This window comes from Leptonychotes weddellii, chromosome 5, assembly GCF_054177405.1.
Source record: "Leptonychotes weddellii isolate Sample4059 chromosome 5, ASM5417740v2, whole genome shotgun sequence".
Taxonomy (NCBI): domain Eukaryota; kingdom Metazoa; phylum Chordata; class Mammalia; order Carnivora; family Phocidae; genus Leptonychotes; species Leptonychotes weddellii.
Window position 1 is genome coordinate 28,563,448 of NC_138373.1, and position 18,840 is coordinate 28,582,287.

Consider the following 18,840-nt stretch of genomic DNA (forward strand, 5'->3'; position numbering starts at 1 on the left):
GGGATCTGCCACAACGAGAAGAACGAGGTGATGAGCAGTCAGCTGGACATCGACAACATGGCCGGCGTGTTCTACATGCTGGCGGCCGCCATGGCCCTCAGCCTCATCACCTTCATCTGGGAGCACCTCTTCTACTGGAAGCTGCGCTTCTGCTTCACCGGCGTGTGCTCCGACCGGCCAGGGCTGCTCTTCTCCATCAGCAGGGTCAGTACCGCTGCCGGCTACGACCTTAATGCAGAGGGCAGGTCCAGAAGACCTCGGGGCCTCAAGAATCCGGGATGCTTGACTCCTGGGTGGGGGGGCGGTGTGCACATCCTCCCCTCGCTCACCAACTCTTCTTGGGCTTGTCGGAAAGGAATCCAGGTTCTGCGCCTTCATAACCCAGCCAGGAGCAATCCCAGATGACTGTGCAAGCCAGAGAGGGAAGGGGGTTGGGGGTAAAGCAGGATGGGCATGGAAACAATAGCCACAAATGAGATGAAACGCAGCGAAAGCCCCCTGGGTGTCAAGGTGAGGGAGCACTCCAGACTGCCTACCCCACCTGAAGGGGTCTGTCCTCCTCAAGTCGGGCAGAGTATTAGCTTATGAGAACACAAGGGCAATATTGTCGGGTCTTTTAGTTTTTAAAAGAGAAAGTAGTCATCTGATTTTATGTGAAACCTTTCAGTTTTTAAATACTAGTGACAAATTCAATTTTTTTAAAAAAACAAAATACCATGTAAGCCAAACGCAGCAGTCTGTGTTGTCCACCATTAGCAGCCAGACGTGCTCTACAACACCACTAAAATCCCTGCGCAGGACGTTACAGTTCATGAGCGCATGCAATGCAGCAGAGCCTCAGATGACACAAAGACATGAAGAACCATGAGAAGATGCACACACATCAAATAGAAAACCAAAGTACACATTCAACCCAGCATAAACTACAGCACAGAACACACATGCTCTAGTGAGCTCACACACTACACAAGGAAACCCCTCTCCTGGTGCACAATACAGCACGTGTATGTCCCCATAAAACAGGACATGTAATTCATCGGTAATGACAACAGTCACGGAAAATGCTTGTATTTGTGGAGCACCTACATGTGCCAGGCACCCTGTAAGGACTGTAGACTCTTTGTCCCATTTAAGCTACAAACCATCTCTGTGAGGTGGGTAACCGTTATTAGCCCCAGATTACAGATGGGGAAACTCAAAGTCATGAGGGTAGAGAATTACCCAAGGCCTCACAGTCTCTGGTGCAGCCGGGACTCGCAGCCGGGTGGTGTGGTACCAGCCAGAGCGCATGCTCTTACATAAGCAACAAACATCCAATACAAGGAACACAAGAGATTTGATACAAATCATACTACCCAACACATATGTGCACACAGCTGACATAATGGATGTTTACATATTCAATACAATCTCGTCACTTAGTTGCATCATACATATATATTCACTCATCTTCTAACAGAATGTAATATTATTTATCTCACAGTCAGTCATCTTTCCATCCATCCATCCACCTATTTCATCCATCCATCCATCCATCCATCCATCCATCCATCCATTCATTCATCCCATCCATCCATCCATCCATTCCACCCACCCACCCACCCATCTATCCATCCATCCACCTATTTCATCCATCCATCCTTCCATCCATTCATCCATCTGTCCATCTATTTATCTACCTATTTCTCCCATTTACTCACCATGGAATGTTTTCACTCTAGAAGAATTTAATGAAAAACATTTGGTGTGGTTTTATATGCTAATGGTTATTGGGAAAACAAAATAATCATTTTTAAAGGAATTTGTATATTCTTAGCATTTGGTGATTTTAAGCACTTGGGAGATTCAGAAGGCACACATTAGCTTAGTGGGGAGGATTTATTTTTTCTGTTCAGTGGCACTCTTAACTTGCATTCTGTGCAAATACATATTTCCTAATTAACTTGATGGCATCTAAACACACAGACTGCTTAAAAATAACATACATAGCTATGCATATAGCTAGGTATTATGCCAACTTTAAGCTAATTCTCTCCACCAGTTACTGAAGGCTTTCCATATCCAAATGACTCTGGGATTATCATGAGCAAATGCACACTGTTGCTTTTCCTTGTAAATCCTGCCTGTATCGGGAAGAGCATTTCCTCTGAGATCCCGTTAGGGAAGCCGAGTGGAGAGGATTGTCATTATGAGAAATGAACTAAATCCCCATTTCCCTTCCAAGCATCTTGAGGGACAGAATTGGAGGGGGATGGGGCACACAGGAGCCAGGCATCCTGGAATCTGAACTCAGTCTTCCCTCCCTAGGGGAGAGAGGACCCTGTGTCTCATAGCACTGCAAGGACTTCCATGCCCCTTTGGGGACTCCCAGCCACCATCACTCCTGTGTCCTTAAAGGCTGCAGGGAGCCCTACTTTCAACACTGACCTTCCTTCTCCCCAGATAATATCTGTTTTTTAAAATAAGTGCAGACTGATATGCATGAATAGAAGGGTTTCATATTTAATATACTTTCCTGCCTCTCTTATTTGTTAGGGGAACTCAGAAGGGGCTGAGCCCCTGATGCTATCCATAGCAGGGCTTCTGGATTGCTAAAAAAAAAAAAATGTTCTCCCTTTCTCATCAAGGGCTAACACATAGCTCTAAAGCTTGTCTTATGGGTACATTCATGCATATGCCACCTTACGTGTATATTCCTTACACAGAGCAGAGAACACAGACAAAAATGTCTTCGTTGTGCACACATAATAATTTTTTTAACAAACCTGCAGTGGGGAATTTCCAAGCCCAAGAACCCACCTTCCTACAAAGGCAAGACCACAACCCCACAATGAATTATGGTCGTGTGTGAATAAGGGCTGGGCCAGATAGGTTTCCTCCATCCTCTCTTACAACCCCCGTGAGTTTGCTATGATCACACCCGTCCTGTGGATATGGAGAAACTGGGGCTCCAATGGTTGGAATGGGACCCTTTTGGCTTCACCTTAAATGTCCTTCAAACTACAGGGTTCTTCCTACTTCATGGATCATGCCAGAAAAAGGCAGGAAAGAGGAAGCCTGTCACGTGTGCAGGGCTGGGTCACATGCTTCAGCCCATTTCCTAGTGTTGGTTCCTTTCCAGGGGATGTAGATCCAGGCTGCCTCTGAAATGTGCTTGCCCCCGAGGCACGTTCTTTCCTGCCCATCAGCCAGGTCTCTCCATTAACCAGCTCTTGCGGCAGCTTCAACACCCAGGCTGTGGACCTAGCTATTGCCACACAGCAGACATATGCAGCCCTCCCCATGGGCTAGATGTCCCTTGGGAAGCTCCTGGATCATGCAACAAAATACAGACCGAACCTATGGGTGCTCTTGGCCCTGCCAAAGGGGACGGCCAGGGCTCGAAGAAGTCATTAGAACCCACTTTCTCCCACAGCCTTGGCCTTTGCCTTTTTCGACTTAAAAAAAATGTGCCCTCTGGTCTGAGGGGGGCTCTTAATTTTTCTCTCCAAAATGCTCCCCCTCTCACATAGAAGAGAACATTCACTGTCACCAGCAAAAATAACTGCCTCGGTTTTCAGTCATGAGGAATGGGAGAGGTCAGGGGGTCTGGGCAGAGAATGTGTCTTATGGGCACATTCATGCATACATGCCAGGAAAGACAGATGTCAGGGGGATGGCAACTGCGTGGCCTGCCCGGTGGGCTCATAGGACATGAGCTACAGACTTCTCCTTGTGTCCTCACGAGGTGGAAGGGGGCGAGGGGGCTCTGTGGGGTTTCCCTTCTAAGGGCACTAATCCCACTCACAAGCGCCCCACCCTCAGGACCTCATCCCCTCCCCAAGGCCCCACGTCCTCACACCACCAACTTTTAGGGTTAGGATCTCAATGTGACTTTGGGGGAGGGTACAAACGTTTAGGCCTTAGCAGATGCTTCAGGGGTCAGGTCCAGACAGACTGCAGGGAACCATGGAGGGCAGGAGAGCCCACGCCCCATCGAGAATGTTCTGAGAGTCAGGGCCCTCGAGGGGAGCAGAGTGGACTGTCCAGAGCTTCACACTCTCATCAGTGCGGCTCTCGTCTGGGCCCCGGTGGGGCCAAGAAGGCATCTCATTCCATCACCTGAAGGATGGAGCCTGAATCTCCAAGTAACAAGAGCTCTGCGGCCCAGGGCCTGCTGCTGAGGGAAGGTCTGGGCTGCTCCCTAACCAGAGCGAACCTTCAGTAGTAAGGGGCAGCCTGCGCTTTCCTGCAGCTTTGGGACCATGGGCGCCAGGTGCTCGCGCTAGTGTGGGGGCGGAGGGGAGGGGGCAGCGAAGTAGGGCACATCGGGGATGACCGACGGCGCAGCTCATCTGGCTCATGTTTCTGGAGCCTCTGCTCTATCTGGGGCTTTGTTTGCACCCTTTTATCCTGCCGTCTACCCACCTTGAGAGTGTGTGGTTCCCACTTTGCAGGTGTGGAAACTGAGGCTCAAAAAGCTTAGCGGCTTATCCAAGGTCACAGAGCTAATGACAGATGGAGCTGGGACTCACTTCCTGCAGGTTCCATGTTTCTCTGCCATGCACCCCTCTCCTCGGCAGCCCACCAAGAAGATGGGTTAACTTTGTAGGAGAATGCTGCCACCCAGGCCTGGGGGACGGGCTGGGTCCATCACGTGGACTCCTTCCCGAGGCTTCACCAGGCACATCAGCACCTGGGAGCTGCCTGAGCTGCAGCCTGTGAGTCCCAGGGGAAGCCAGGGATGAGAGAAAGCAGTCAGTGACCAGCCACCCCATTCCTGAGACATAACTCAGCTCCCTGACCACTTCTGTGGGCCTCCCCCACATGGACAGCCAGCTCATCTTGGCCTGTGGGAGCATACTGACCTGACCCATGAAGGGGTGGAGGGAGGTTTTCAAAAGCTCTAGCAGGGTGACGGGAGCTCATTAGAACAAAATTACAGATTCAGAAAAAAAAAATTAAACTATTTTTATAATACTAACCAAAGGAAGAAAAAGCACAGATCTCGTCTGACCCAAACCCACAGGAGACACACTGGTTCTCACCCACAGTGGCCGAGCCTCCCTAGGTCAAGGTGTAGGATTGCTCTGTTCCTGAGCTGGGCGGGGAGGGCACGGGTTCACATACAAGGTCCAGAAGCTCTGTGCTATGTGAAACCCACGGTGCATTGGTGTGACTGCCATGCCCAGCAGCCGTGGAAGCAGGCAGAGGGGACCCTCCTTCCAGGCAGCGGGTGAGCAGGACCCACACACCGCACAGAGGGGACAGAGGACCAGGCTGCAGGAAGGTGGGAAAGGGCACGATGCCAGGTTTTAGGGAGCCCAAGCCATGCAACCCGGGGTGGGGGGGGAAAGGGTGAGAGAAAGATGCTCAGACTCACTACTGTGCCTTCCCCGTGTACCGTTCCTGGAAGGCGGAGTGCAGACTCTCTAGAAAAATGCCGGGGAGGCGGTGGGGGGGAAGGTGGGCCGGCGGGGCCATGGTCAGCAGAGTCCACAACTAACCACGCACCCTTTCCACCAGTTCACGCCCCAGTCAGCAGCGGCCTCCACGTTTGCCTTACAGACCCCTTCTTGGGCTGGCTCCCTGTCCGTCCTGGGAGGGCCTTGTTCTGATCATCCCTGTTAGGTACGGCTGCCAAAATCTGGGGCCAGCAGTGGGGAAAGAGGGACACAAATCACAATGTCCCCCCCCCCAAAGTCGCCTTGCCTACAATTGCACCATGAAGTAAGAGCTCTTGAGTTACTTTGAAGTAAAAGTAAACAGCTATCTTTAAGAAAGGAACAAGGCAGCATGGAAAACAAGGGACCCACAGTTGGGGGTACTTATGTCTGAGCCACCCAGAAGTCCCAAAGTCACTCCGTCCTTGGGTGGATTTCAGTGCTGCATTACAGTGTCCTCGGGATGCTCCACTGTTCCTAATGGCTAGCACCCAACTCTGTGTCAAACACACTCACTCACACACACACAAAAGGATATATTCAGTGGCATCTATGAAAAGTCTCAAGTGGTGGCCCCAGGAGTTCAAAGCATGCCCTGTCTCTCCATCCCCTGTGCTCTGCTCTTTTCTATGATGGTTTCACTCTCAGGCTAACATCCCCACATGGTGGCAAGACTAGTCCCCTGCAACTGCTCCTTCTAGCCCAGCTTCTCTATCTTTCCTTCCCCAAAATGTCTGAGTGATCACCCATGGATTTTTATGCCCAGCCTTAGAGTAACCGGAAAGGGTTTTCTCACTCTGGTATCCAGACTCCAAAGATGATCCTGGTAAACTACAGCAAAAGATGAGCTAGTGCCCCAGGTATCAATTCAATATCCTTCCGTGCTAATTTGGAGGCACCAAGAACTTTATAAGATACATGAGCATTAGTCGATGCCTTTTCTCAGACTCCACATGTAACTGTTCGGTAAAGTGTTGGGATAAGCTTGAGCCAGAGAGACGAGAGAAGCTGGGCGCTTACTGGTCTCATAGATTTAAGAAACATTCCCAGGATTCAGATTGGACTTCAAGATCCCCTCCAAAGCTCCTCCAAGAAGGACACATCCCGCCTTTGCAGGTGAAGGCCGGGTGTGCGGTTGTTTCGTGTTCCTGCTGCTGCTGACCGTGTCTCGTGTTCGTTCCCACAGGGCATTTACAGCTGCATCCATGGAGTGCACATCGAGGAGAAGAAGAAGTCTCCGGACTTCAACCTGACCGGATCCCAGAGCAATATGTTAAAACTCCTCCGGTCAGCCAAAAACATCTCCGACGTGTCCAACGTGAACTCCTCAAGAATGGATTCCCCCAAAAGGGCTGCTGACTTAATCCAAAGAGGTTCCCTCATCATGGACATGGTTTCTGATAAGGGAAATTTGATCTATTCAGACAACAGATCCTTTCAGGGGAAAGACAACATTTTTGGGGACAACATGAATGAGCTGCAGACATTCGTGGCCAACAGGCACAAGGACAACCTCAATAACTACGTGTTCCAGGGACAGCACCCACTTACTCTCAATGAGTCCAACCCCAACACGGTGGAGGTGGCCGTGAGCACAGAGTCCAAAGCGAACTCCAGGCCCCGGCAGCTTTGGAAGAAATCCATGGAATCGCTGCGCCAAGATTCACTGAGCCAGAACCCAGTGTCCCAGAGGGATGAGGGAGTGGTGGAGAATAGGACCCACTCCCTGAAGAGTCCCCGGTACCTTCCGGAAGAGGTGGCCCACTCGGACATCTCAGAAACTTCGAGTCGGGCCACGTGCCACAGGGAGCCCGACAACAGTAAGAACCACAAGACCAAGGACAACTTCAAAAGGTCCGTGGCCTCCAAATACCCCAAGGACTGCAGCGAGGTCGAGCGCTCCTATCTAAAAACCAAAGCGAGCTCCCCCAGGGACAAGATCTACACCATCGATGGCGAGAAGGAACCTAGTTTCCACCTGGACCCGCCCCAGTTTGTTGAAAACATGGCCCTGCCCGAGAACGTGGACTTCCCAGACACCTACCAGGACCCCAGCGAAAATTTCCGCAAGGGCGACCCCGCACTGCCCGCAAACAGGAACCCCCTGCACAATGAGGATGCGCTCCCCAACAATGACAAACATAAATTCTACGCCAAGCACTTCACCCTGAAAGACAAGAGCTCCCCTCACAGCGAGGGCAGCGACCGGTACCGGCAGAACTCCACACACTGCCGGAGCTGCCTGTCCAACCTGCCCACCTATTCGGGCCACTTCACCGTGCGGTCCCCCTTCAAGTGCGACGCCTGCCTGCGGATGGGCAACCTCTATGACATTGACGAAGACCAGATGCTCCAGGAGACGGGGAGCCCGGCCGCCCAGGAGGAGGTCTACCAGCAGGACTGGGCGCAGAACAGCACCCTCCAGTTCCAGAAGAACAAGCTCAGGATCAGCCGTCAGCACTCCTACGATAACATTGTCGACAAGCCCAGGGAGACAGACCTCAGCAGGCCCTCCAGGAGCATCAGCCTCAAGGACCGGGAACGGCTTCTGGAGGGAAATTTGTATGGGAGTCTCTTTAGCGTCCCCTCCAGCAAACTCTCGGGGAACAAGAGCGCCCTCTTCCCCCAGGGTCTGGAGGACAGCAAGCGGAGCAAGTCCCTCTTGCCGGACCACACCTCCGATAACCCTTTCCTCCGTTGCTATGGGGACGACCGACGCTTAGTCATCGGGAGATGCCCCTCAGACCCTTACAAACACTCGCTGCCGTCCCAGGCCGTGAACGACAGCTACCTTCGATCGTCCTTGAGGTCAACAGCATCGTACTGCTCCAGGGACAGTCGAGGCCACAACGACGTGTACATTTCGGAGCATGTTATGCCTTATGCTGCAAATAAGAACAGTATGTACTCTACCCCCAGGGTTTTGAATTCCTGCAGCAATAGACGTGTGTACAAGAAAATGCCTAGTATTGAATCTGATGTTTAAAACCTTCCATTAATGTTTTATCTATAGGGAAACATACGTAACTGGCCGATGTGCTGGAGGGTAAATGTCGGATGTCCGATGGTGCCCTGCCAAGAGGAAGAGGATTTAGGAAGGTATTTTTTTTTGCTGGTTCTTTTGCACATGGCTCCATGCCATAGTCTTCCACTTAAGGAATCTTGTGAGGTGCGTGCTGAGCATGGCAGATACCAGATAGGTGAGTCCTGAACCAAAAACACAAACACACACAAGGGCAAGTCTCCCAGACACGCCCACTAGGTATGTTGGCAATGAGAATGCGTTGGATGCTGATGGTGATGCTATGATTTCCTGTATTCCAAATTCCATTAAGACCGGTCCACCATGTGCTCCCCTCATCAGAAATGCCTAGCGGTCTCTCTCATTCCAAATAAGCAATATGGTATGCATGTACCCCTGACTCAGACAAAACAGTTACGAATGCATCTGCACTGTAGCGAGATTGACGTGCAAGAGATTAGGAAGTTTGGCCTCGTACCCGTTTTCAGCCTTCATGTTATGCCTCCCATCACTGCCCAGGCCCAACCCCAGAACTCCAGGCTCCCCCCCCAAAGAAGAGCAAATCCGTGTGTTCACAGTCACTATGCTACCTTCATGAGAGTCCATTTCCAAGACACATCTGGAGTAAGGAGCCAGAAGGGCCCTCAGGCGGAGAGCTCTGAGCATCTCTTTGGATGTCAGCTTGTGCGTCTCACAGAACACTCTCTCACCCTTGGCTTCGATGGTCTTGTTCAGAGCTGCACAAACACACCCATGTCTCTGATATCTAATTTGTGGATCTCCTGTCTCTGACACAGCGGCTGTTGTAGTTTATCCTGAAGACTCCTGTGTACGTAAGTTTGCGTCTCCCCCCCTTCTGGTGACGACTCAGGGTTGTATAGTATCTGTTACCCCTTCTTCCCTCCCAGACTGACCATAACTCGTTCCGTCCCCGAAAGGCCAGGGTGGCATCTAATTACGTGTGTTGCTATTCCCAGAGCTGTTAACATGGTGGCACCCACCAGCAGCCAAATGTGTCCTGTGATCTGTAAGAAGTTCAATGCCAGCCATCTGCTGAAGCCTAGCGCTACCTGTTGCGTTTCTCTTCCTTCACGTCATGAAATTCAGTTGGGTGCTCGTTTCCACCCCAACCTCCTCAGATCAAAAGCCTTCAAAACATGAGACACTCATGCATCCACCCTGAGCATCCTCCAAATTGTGGGTCACCTTTGGTGGCAAAAATGATTGCTCTCTTCTGAAGTTTTCGCTCTTTTGGAGTCAAAACCACTTCACTAGCACCAACGGGAATCTATGAAAAATTCTCCAAAGCATTTGTCATTTCCAAGTCACCCCCCCCTGCATTGTCTCATTCTTACTTCACTCAGACCTGTGTCTATGTGACCTGGAATGAGACTCATTTAAAACCACTGGGGGAGGAAGGGGAGTCTGCAGCATGGGAAGCTCTCAGCACAGGGCCTGGCACCGAGAGCATGCTGAGAACACAAAGGTAGTTGTTATGCGATAACAGACCAGAATTTTGTAGTTTAAAAATTAAATATTATAAAACCCACAGACAATATTAAACATTTTTATATAGCTCTAATTTAGTGTATTTTAACTTTACGAATGACCCTGAAATAGCTAGGATAACTAGCCATCTGGTCCTGTAGAGTCGCTGAGTCTGGCGACATGCTGCAAACACCCTAAGCAAACTAGCCTGCCCTTCTCCTGGTTTCCTCCTGCATTTTGCTTTGGGTTCTTGGAGAAGGGCACAGAGTGGCAGGTTGAAAAGTCACCCTGTTTCTTTTACTTACAGCATGTTCTGTTCTGTAGGCAGTGTTTTCCTGCGAGCGGGCAGGGGCCAGGAATAATTCTCTTAGAGCTCGAGGATTCAGCGAATGGCTCCATCTTTGGGCAGGTGCATCCAGTAATGATAAGTGGTTGCAGTAAGTTTCGGGATCATCGGTGGGGAGGCAGAGGAGGCCATGGGCGAGTAGGTCTTCCCGTCAGAAGGGGAGGGCTAGGCACTGATGACAAATGTATCTGAACATTGCATTTTCTTTCTCGGATGTTGCACTTCTGCTGCCCCAAGGCCCAAGAATGGAGAAGCCCAGACTGAAGGGCCTCACCTCCATTCCTACTCTTAGGCACACTCCTGGCTGTCTTGTCTTTTAGAACTTTCTGCCTTTGCCCTCCCATTGCTTTCCAGACCTACATTCCCCCAGCCAGGATCACCTCATTTCCCCCACAAGACCTGCATGTCATGACATGAAATGAATTAAAAAGTCTCCCCAGCACAGAGAGCAGTGGTATGTCATTAATCCAAAGAGGCTTTCTGTCTTCCTCCTGTGTCCTCAAAACCCAGAGGGGGCTGCCAAAAGTGACAGAGACCTCCAGGGAGAACGCAAATTACACTCAGAACTGTTCCATAGATCAAAAACCCTTCTTCTAACAACAGCATTATTTCTGCTGTTAACCCTATGCTTCTTTAGATTAAAAAAAAAAAAACTGAACTAAAAATGGGGCTTTTGGAAGAACCAACAGTACCGTGCTTCCTTTAATACCCAACGCATTTTTAAAAATAAACACTGAGCATTGGAATGCTATCTATAATGAATACATAATTTTCCTCCTCCACAAATTCATCGACTCTTAATTGTGATGATCCCAAGCATAAGAAAACTGACCGCTGATCAGACAGGCCATCTGCCAAGTGAAAGATAATGACATAGAGCTATTCGAAGGTGATTCAAGTCAGTTCTGTTCTTTGGAAGCAGAAGGTCAAAGACATAAAAGAAAGCCCTCCAACTCTGGATCCCTTACAGAGGGTTCCTGTGACATCCCAGCCTGAGATCTGGGAGCTGTTCATGCCAAAGAGCCAGCATGCCTGAGCCCCCGAATCGTGCCCGAGTTTCACCTGACTCAAGCCAGAGCCGGCATCCGTAATGGTACCGCAGTGACTCTAAGTGGCCTTCTCCACTTGAGAAGGGCCCAACAGGTATGCCTAAATGCAGGTGCTCACGTTTCTGTCGATGAGTAACGGTACACACATGCCCAACTTAAAATAGTCTGGGTAAGAAGAGAGTCTTCTGGGGCATGAATATTCTACCCTGGAGCCCTTGGAGTTCCTAGAACACAGTCTACCTGGTCCTTCCACCTGCAGGTTTCAGACTACTTCTGGCTTCAGTGCTCCCAGAAGACAGCTCCCTAACGGGTCTGTTTTTCTGCCAGCAAGGCTCCCTCCAGAGGTACAGGATTATGATCTCCCCACTCTCCCGTCCTTTGCAATTTCACTCCGTAATGGCAGCCAGCACCATGACGGGGGTCTTGGGGATTATACCTGGTTTCTCTCCCCTGTTGCAGAGAGCCTGAGAACTTTTCATACTCAGCTGCTCTGAGGAGACCATTAAAATGCACCCACTGCAGCAAAATCAGTCACATTTGACTCACACTTATTTTCAAGGGAGAAACAAGAAAATTACACCTTGTTTACAAACGAAATAGTTTCACTTAAATGGGACTCTGGCCAAGGCAGTTAATTAGTCAAAAGATCCCTAGCAGCTATATAGTCCCACATTGTTTATTCTATTTGATATGCCTGCCACTGATGTGTATTTAATATTCTGCGTCCTTCTCAGGAAATGACAAATGCCCTGAATTCTTTGCAAATGCTAATGAAAAGGGGGGGGGGAGTTGGTGTTAATTAAATGGTGATTAAAAATTTATCTCCTTTAAACCTAAAAAGTGCAGCTCTAATAATCAGTTGTCATATAAATAAATACCTTGCACTGAAATCCCATACGGTGTAAGACCTAAATAAACACGAATTGGAGAAACCCAAATATCTTTCAGAAGGGCTGAACAGATGTGTTAACTTCAGGCGCATCCCCGTCCTGTTTGCTTGTGCATAGATGTCGCATGTGAATCCTTGCAAAGGGGACAGGAGTTGTTTCTGAAGCAGAGCCCGTCTGTATGAACTGCGGCTGGAGTGGACGGAATTGGAGTTCGATGGGGGTGGCGGGGGGGACCGAGTCCGTGGAAACGCAACTCATTGGGTTGGTGTTTAATAGGAGTTAAGGATTCCACGTGACAGTGCTTTTCAGTGCAAAAGCAGTATTTTCACTTGAGACAAAATTAGACCTTACGGATGCCCTGCATTCTTTTGGTCAGCAGGGTCGGAAGTGCTGGGTGAGAGGTTCGGTGGGGTCTACACCAACACGCGGGTGTGCTTCTCCATCTCACCCCTTCACATCGTACTGTGTTCGCATCGAGTCATAGCAGATGAGGGCAGTTGGCCACCTGATACACATCGGAGGAGAGAAAAGGCCCTCCTCCTGCCAATACCAATGCTCGTGAACACGTGTACATACTCTATATACATGCTTGATTTCTACCACACACGGCAAGTGTGCCATCCAAATACAACTGTATATAATGTAAAGTTTATGTTAAAAATTAAGTCGTGGTGATGGTTATTAACATGTGGGAAACCCATTCTGGTTATCGATGGGCTGACATTTAGGAAGAGAGGACGCTACTGTTTTTATTTTTTAAAAAAATTATGTTCTAGGGAGGATGGCAGGGCCCAAGTGGGATTTGGGTGCTGGTGTTCTTGGCCTCCTTTCAGAAAAGCTATCTGGGGTTCGGGGTGTGATACATGTTCCTCTCACATTAACTTCTGAAGACGATGCTGATAGGGACACGCGGGCGATTTCTGTGAACCCACCGAAGGGCAGATTCCCTGTTTAAATTCCTTATCCTCTTCCCTATCCCCACTTGCTCTGCGCCCAAAAGTACTCTTGATAGAGCATCAGCTAAAGGTGCCTGCCCAGAAGGGTCTTAGAAAAATAGAACCTCTAGAACTATGCCAAGATTTGGAGGAATGGAGATGAGAAAATTAAGAGATTGAGCTCCTGAATGGGCATAATCTGTATGGAATCATCGGATCAACAGTATCTAGAAACCAAGACCTTCGTGCATGGTCCAGTTAATTCCTCGCCTGGTTCCCTTCCCCAGGCTGACTCAGTTCTAGGTTTCTCTCAAAAGTTTCTCCGGGTCCCTCTGGGATAAGAGCCAGAGAACCTCACAGAATGGCCCCTGCTTTCTTTCCCTCTTGCCTTATATAGACCCATACACCCCCTCTTTAGATTTGGTTGTCCCTTAAGCTCACCAACACTCCCTGCCTCAGAATCCTGGAGAAGAGAAAACTTTTCTCAGGGACCTATTTCCTGGGAAGAGCCAACAAGGGATATAGTTTAAAACCTCAAACCAAAGATGAAAGCCGGTGGTGATCATTGAGGTGATAGAGTTCTATTTCTCGTGAGCCAAGGATGAACAAAGGACAATGATCAGCTGATAGCACTTGACCGAGTATCTACTCTCCTTTTAAGGCCGATTTGGGGTTGAGAGATGCAAAGGGGATAGAAAACACCCTCTTCTCATCAGCAGCATACTCGTTCTAGAAATTCAGCTCCCTAACACAAAAGACCACCGAAGGCCCACAAAACCCAAACACAGACGGAGTGTAAAAAGTAGAAATGATAAATCAGGTTCTTGCCAGGAAATAAATATCACACTGATTTCCACGATCCAACCAACCAACCCATCCTTCCCTAGACCCGTAAGTAACCTTGGAGAATATAGTTGGTGCTCCTGGGGAGATACCCTTGATTCTTTGAACATTCAAAGACAGTACCTGGGAAACCCAGGAGCATCTAAACAGGTGACCAGACTTACCCTCCCACATCTGTGTGCAGGAGGCTTGAATCTGGTTCCACCAGGTTCTCCAGCCCTTGCCAGATCCTGCCTCCTTGCAGCCCTGCTTTATGACGTGGGCTTCCAGAAAAGGCGGAAAAGAATCCCCCAAAGGATTAGAAAACAGACTGCGATGTTAAAAAAAAAAAAAAAAAAGGCTATTTCCTGAAAGCTTTTTCGTTTGATTTTATTTTTGTCTTAGGAAGAATACCTTGGATCGTTCAGGGTATAAATGTATCAGGGAAGGGAGTGGGGAGAATTCCTCGTTGAGTCCCAAGTGCCTACTGTGTGGCTGACAAAAGCGAGCGCATCAGGTTCCCTAGAGACAAAATGGGGCAGAGAGACGGCAGAAGGAGTCAAGGTGTGTTTCGGGAAGATGGAGGGTGCAGAGGGAGTGTCTTTTCTCTCCATCCATCCTGCTCTGGGCATTGCCAGGAATGTGGGATCCTCTGCTGATCTCCCGTGCACGCCTAGGGTCAGCACCTGAGCTTGGAAGTATCGAAAGGGATCCGCATTGAGTGTAGACTGTATTCTAGGTGCATCCTAGAATGAGATCCTCAAAATAACCATAGGATAGAAGTACGGTTGCTCCCATTTTATAGATAGGGAAACTGAGGCTCAGGTTGGTCTCAGCCTCATCAGCAACAGGAGTTTGCTAATAAATCCCTCATGTTGGGCGTATTCTTGAAGTGCCTGATCTCTGCCACGGAGGTCAGAATAAAAGTCGGAAAGAGAGATATGCTGTTCTGAGGTCCCCTGGGGCTCTCTCTTGAGCTTCAGCCTCTGCAGGGAGGAGGTTTGTTAGTGTCCTACCCCCTCGTCGTCTGGTTTGGGGTGTATTGAGAACTCCTGGGGATCTCACCTCTGTTCACATCCCTTCTGACACTTGAATGCTGTTTGTGTCTCTCCCCACACCCTTGCACTCTGCATTCACTTTTTTGGTTGCTGGGGAGTTACTCTGTAGCATGTGCCTAATTTTAAATATCCCCTTCCGAATCTCTCTTCTTTTTCTCCGTAGACATCAGGGTTCCTTCCATTCAACACGTGCAAGTAATATACCCTCCCAAGTGTTCAGGCCCCCACACCGCCCTGTGGGCCCCCATCAGAGCCCTCCTCAACACTGTGGCCCATTTTCAGAAAGGTCACGGTATTTGCAAGAGGCTGTCCCTGGCACCAAGATAACTACTGTTACCTTGATCAGTTTGCCTCACTAATGAGAGTTGAATTAGAATGTTTCCATGACGCTTTCTGGGAGTCCAACATGACGGCGTGCGTAATGCATTGGGGGATGGGGGGAAGATGTGGGTGCGACACTGAGCCTGTGCACCCCTTTCTTGCACCACTCCGGTTCTAAGCCACCCCCACCGCCAGGCATTTCTATTTACTGTGAATTGGGGCCACAGTAGGCCCATTTCGTAGGTGAGGAAACAGAGCTCAGATTTGAAGGAATGTTTTTCTGGGAGGTTCTGCGATTCAGTCCTTCTGGAGGGTCAGTGAATCTAACAAAGCACCCTTGTCACTGTCCCTGAGAAATTCTCTAGCTGTTTACACCTTTCAAGCTGGCAGCAAAAAGTCTCTTAAGCCAGAAAAGTTATCATTATTTAATACCTATTTTAAGATCCCATCGTTGGGTCTACAAGTGCGTGACAACATTCTCCCAGGGATGCTGAGCTGTGCGGAAACTGGAACACTCAAAAGAGCCATTTGGCCAGTAGGCTTTCTTCTCTGGGGCTGTATTTCAAAGCACACAGCCCTCCAGGGAGCCAGAACCAAACTGTTTGCAATGGAGTCATTTCTCAGATTAACTTCCTCAAATAAGGTGACAGCAGTATTGCAGAGAGAAGACAAAACTGAGATGATCACTCATCAATCCCTCTTAGGTACCAGGTCCATGAAACAGTAAGTTTGCATTTCTGCAAGTCTAGAACATTCCTCATTAGCCATAGCCCTGGGTCATAACCTCCCCCAGTTAATTCTCTACCACACCTTTTGGGAAGGATTTAAGATGAGCCTTCAAAGGAATATTAACGTAACACGTAGCCAATACCACAGCTGCCTTTTAAATTAATAAGGTTAATTGTTCTCCAGCAAACGTAAGTTTGTCTTTGGCATTTTAAATGCTTCTCATTGATCTGACATTTTGCTGTTTCAAGCTTTTAAAGGGCTCAAATCAAAGACTATCGATAGCTGAGCAAATAGTGAAGGTCCAGAAATATAAAAACATTGTCAGTTTTTCCATGAAAAATAATCATAGCCTTTCAAATTCGACTGAGGTTTTTACATTACATTACATCTAAGACCTATTGAATTATTTCTATTCTCAGTTAAGCTAAGTCAAATAAAATGAGCGGTATTGACTTTTTAAAACCCATTTTCTTTAAAAAAAAAAAAAAAAAACCTTTAAGTTTATTAGGTTTGTAGACACAGCTCTGAAGCCATGGCCACTAAGGAAATGTTCCAGTTTAGAAATTGAAGATTCAGACTATTCTGCATCAAATTCAGGTGATCATCTTTGAAAATTCTGGTGGATTTGCAAAGATGAAGGGGGCACTTGTAACATTCACGTTCCCCACATTTTTCACTGGGAAAGGATGCCAATTGCCTTTTTTTTTTTCCCCAATCAGAGATAAGGTCAAGAATAACATTTTCATAGCAAATTCAGGAAACTACTCGATACCACGAATTACGTGGCTAGACGTGGCTCAGATGCCTTCCAAGCCTGAGGTTCCCCAAAGATTTATCAGTTGTTCTTGAGCCCCGAATCTTCATCTTGTTCATTCCCCTGCTCAAACCACCTTAAAAGCATCTACTTGCCAAATTATTTAGTCGGTAGACTTTACTGTAGTTGATCACAATAGAATGTTTGTGCATATGTGTTTATGTATAGTATATATATTTCAAGCTGAAGATTCAGAAAGAATTAGGCAAGTCTCACTGGTGGTTTGAGTAAGAACCAGATCATCAGAGACAAACAGTGGCCTTCTCAGACACAAAAAGAGGGCAACTCTTCATCTTTCGGTCACTTTATGAGACCCATTGCCTACGTAATCCACAAGCTGGTCATTACCCACAGGAAGTCATGGAATAAAGCAGCTTTGAGGACCCATGTCTGAGTCCACCTTCCACCCAACATGGGCAGGATCGACCTCCATATGCAGAGGGGTTCCCATTCACAGTGACACTCTCAAACACAGTCCAAAACCCACTTCAGAACTGGCTTGATCTCTTGTATGGTGGAACCCCAAGCAAGCTGGGTGCTCTACTCAGTGGTCCCCATTGGGGAACAGACGTTCACTTACCAATCACGTCAGTTTCTACCTGTCATGTTTTAATCCACTGCATGAGGAAGTGCTGATAACTGTAGTCAATATTTCCAAGCATAGCTACAAAATTACACGTTTGCTTAACACCTTTCTATGATAGAGAAAGTATATACTATGGTTGTCTTCTTGTAGTATGTCTTTTCTTTTTGTTCAACGTGTTATCAACTGTTTTAAGGAATGGGGTTTGAAATGTGTGTGCAAACTGATGTGTACATAACTCCCAAGGCAACAAAAGTGCCCAGTCCTATGGTGTAAAAATGTAAATACAGGAAAATTTCATTTTTCTAATAAAACTAATTTCTGCCGATTGATATGAAAACAAGACATGGAGTCGTGGTCTTTGTTGTCCATATTACTGCTGTGGTAGGCACGCACCACTAATGTTTCGGGCAGGCTTAGTATGCGTACAAAGGGCAGATGACTCGATTTCCCCCTCTGTGCCCTACAGCAGTGTAGAAGGAATCGTCGAATCTCGAAGAATCCGTGGCTCAGCTTCTGGATTTTACCAGCAAGCTTTGCCAGCGTCCCTTACCTGGTTCTGGTCTTCCTGTGCACTCCCCACGTTCTCAGCCTTGACCCTGATAATGTTGACCTTCACCAAGCTTCTGTGACTCGTGATTCTGGGGGGTGGAAAAAAAGTGGTGGTTCAAGACTTCCCCTCCCTTCTGAATTCCAGGAAACTGCTTCCTGCAAAGAACTGCTCTTTTCCACATGACTTTGATAGGACCCGTGGACACCCCCCACTGTTTCCCTACACCATGGCCAGACACACACCCTCCAGGTTCCCCGCCTTTGTTCATAAGTGATTAGCTGAACTTCCTGTCCCCACAGATTGATCAGAACAATATGCTTGCCGACCAAACGTCGAGTAAGCTTCTCTCCTCCTCCTGGGCTTCCGAACACGGTCAGCCTACACCAGCACACACCCTCGCCCTGGGACTAGGCTAACCTCACACCCTCTGACCTGTCCAACCACAAGCCAGCCCCCTTCACCTCACCTCCTGACTCCCTGCTTTTGTGTCCTCCTCCCTATGGAAGAAAAACTCTTGCTGCCTCTTCCCCTATTATAATAGTCCCTGTCACCCCCGTGAAATAAGTTTCGTCCATAAAATCTCTCCTTACTGAATCCAGATTGGATTTTTATTTGACAACTCTCTTCCCCAGATCAAGCGACATTTCGGAAACCCAAATCCAGCTGTGTCCCCTTTGAAAACCCTCAGAACAGTGGCCCACAGGAAAAGCCCGGATTCCGTAGCCCAGCACACAAAGCCTCTGGTCCCTGGCACGCTCCCTCCTACCATGGACCTCACACGACTTCTGCCCCGAAGGTCTTCGTGCT

General features: G+C 48.5%; 1 protein-coding gene across 1 annotated transcript in view; it reads left to right on the plus strand.

The window, feature by feature from the left end:
- GRIN2A (glutamate ionotropic receptor NMDA type subunit 2A) overlaps window positions 1-17,823 on the plus strand; it is a 338,815-nt gene extending 320,992 nt beyond the window's left edge. Inside the window, exons 12-13 of the mRNA XM_081820054.1 lie at window positions 1-204; window positions 6,610-17,823. The exon at window positions 1-204 is cut by the window's left edge and continues 4 nt beyond it. Coding sequence (XP_081676180.1) covers window positions 1-204; window positions 6,610-8,409 — 2,004 coding nt within the window. The 3' untranslated portion in view covers window positions 8,410-17,823. The remainder of the gene's footprint in view (window positions 205-6,609) is intronic.
- The last annotated feature ends 1,017 nt before the right edge of the window (window positions 17,824-18,840 follow it).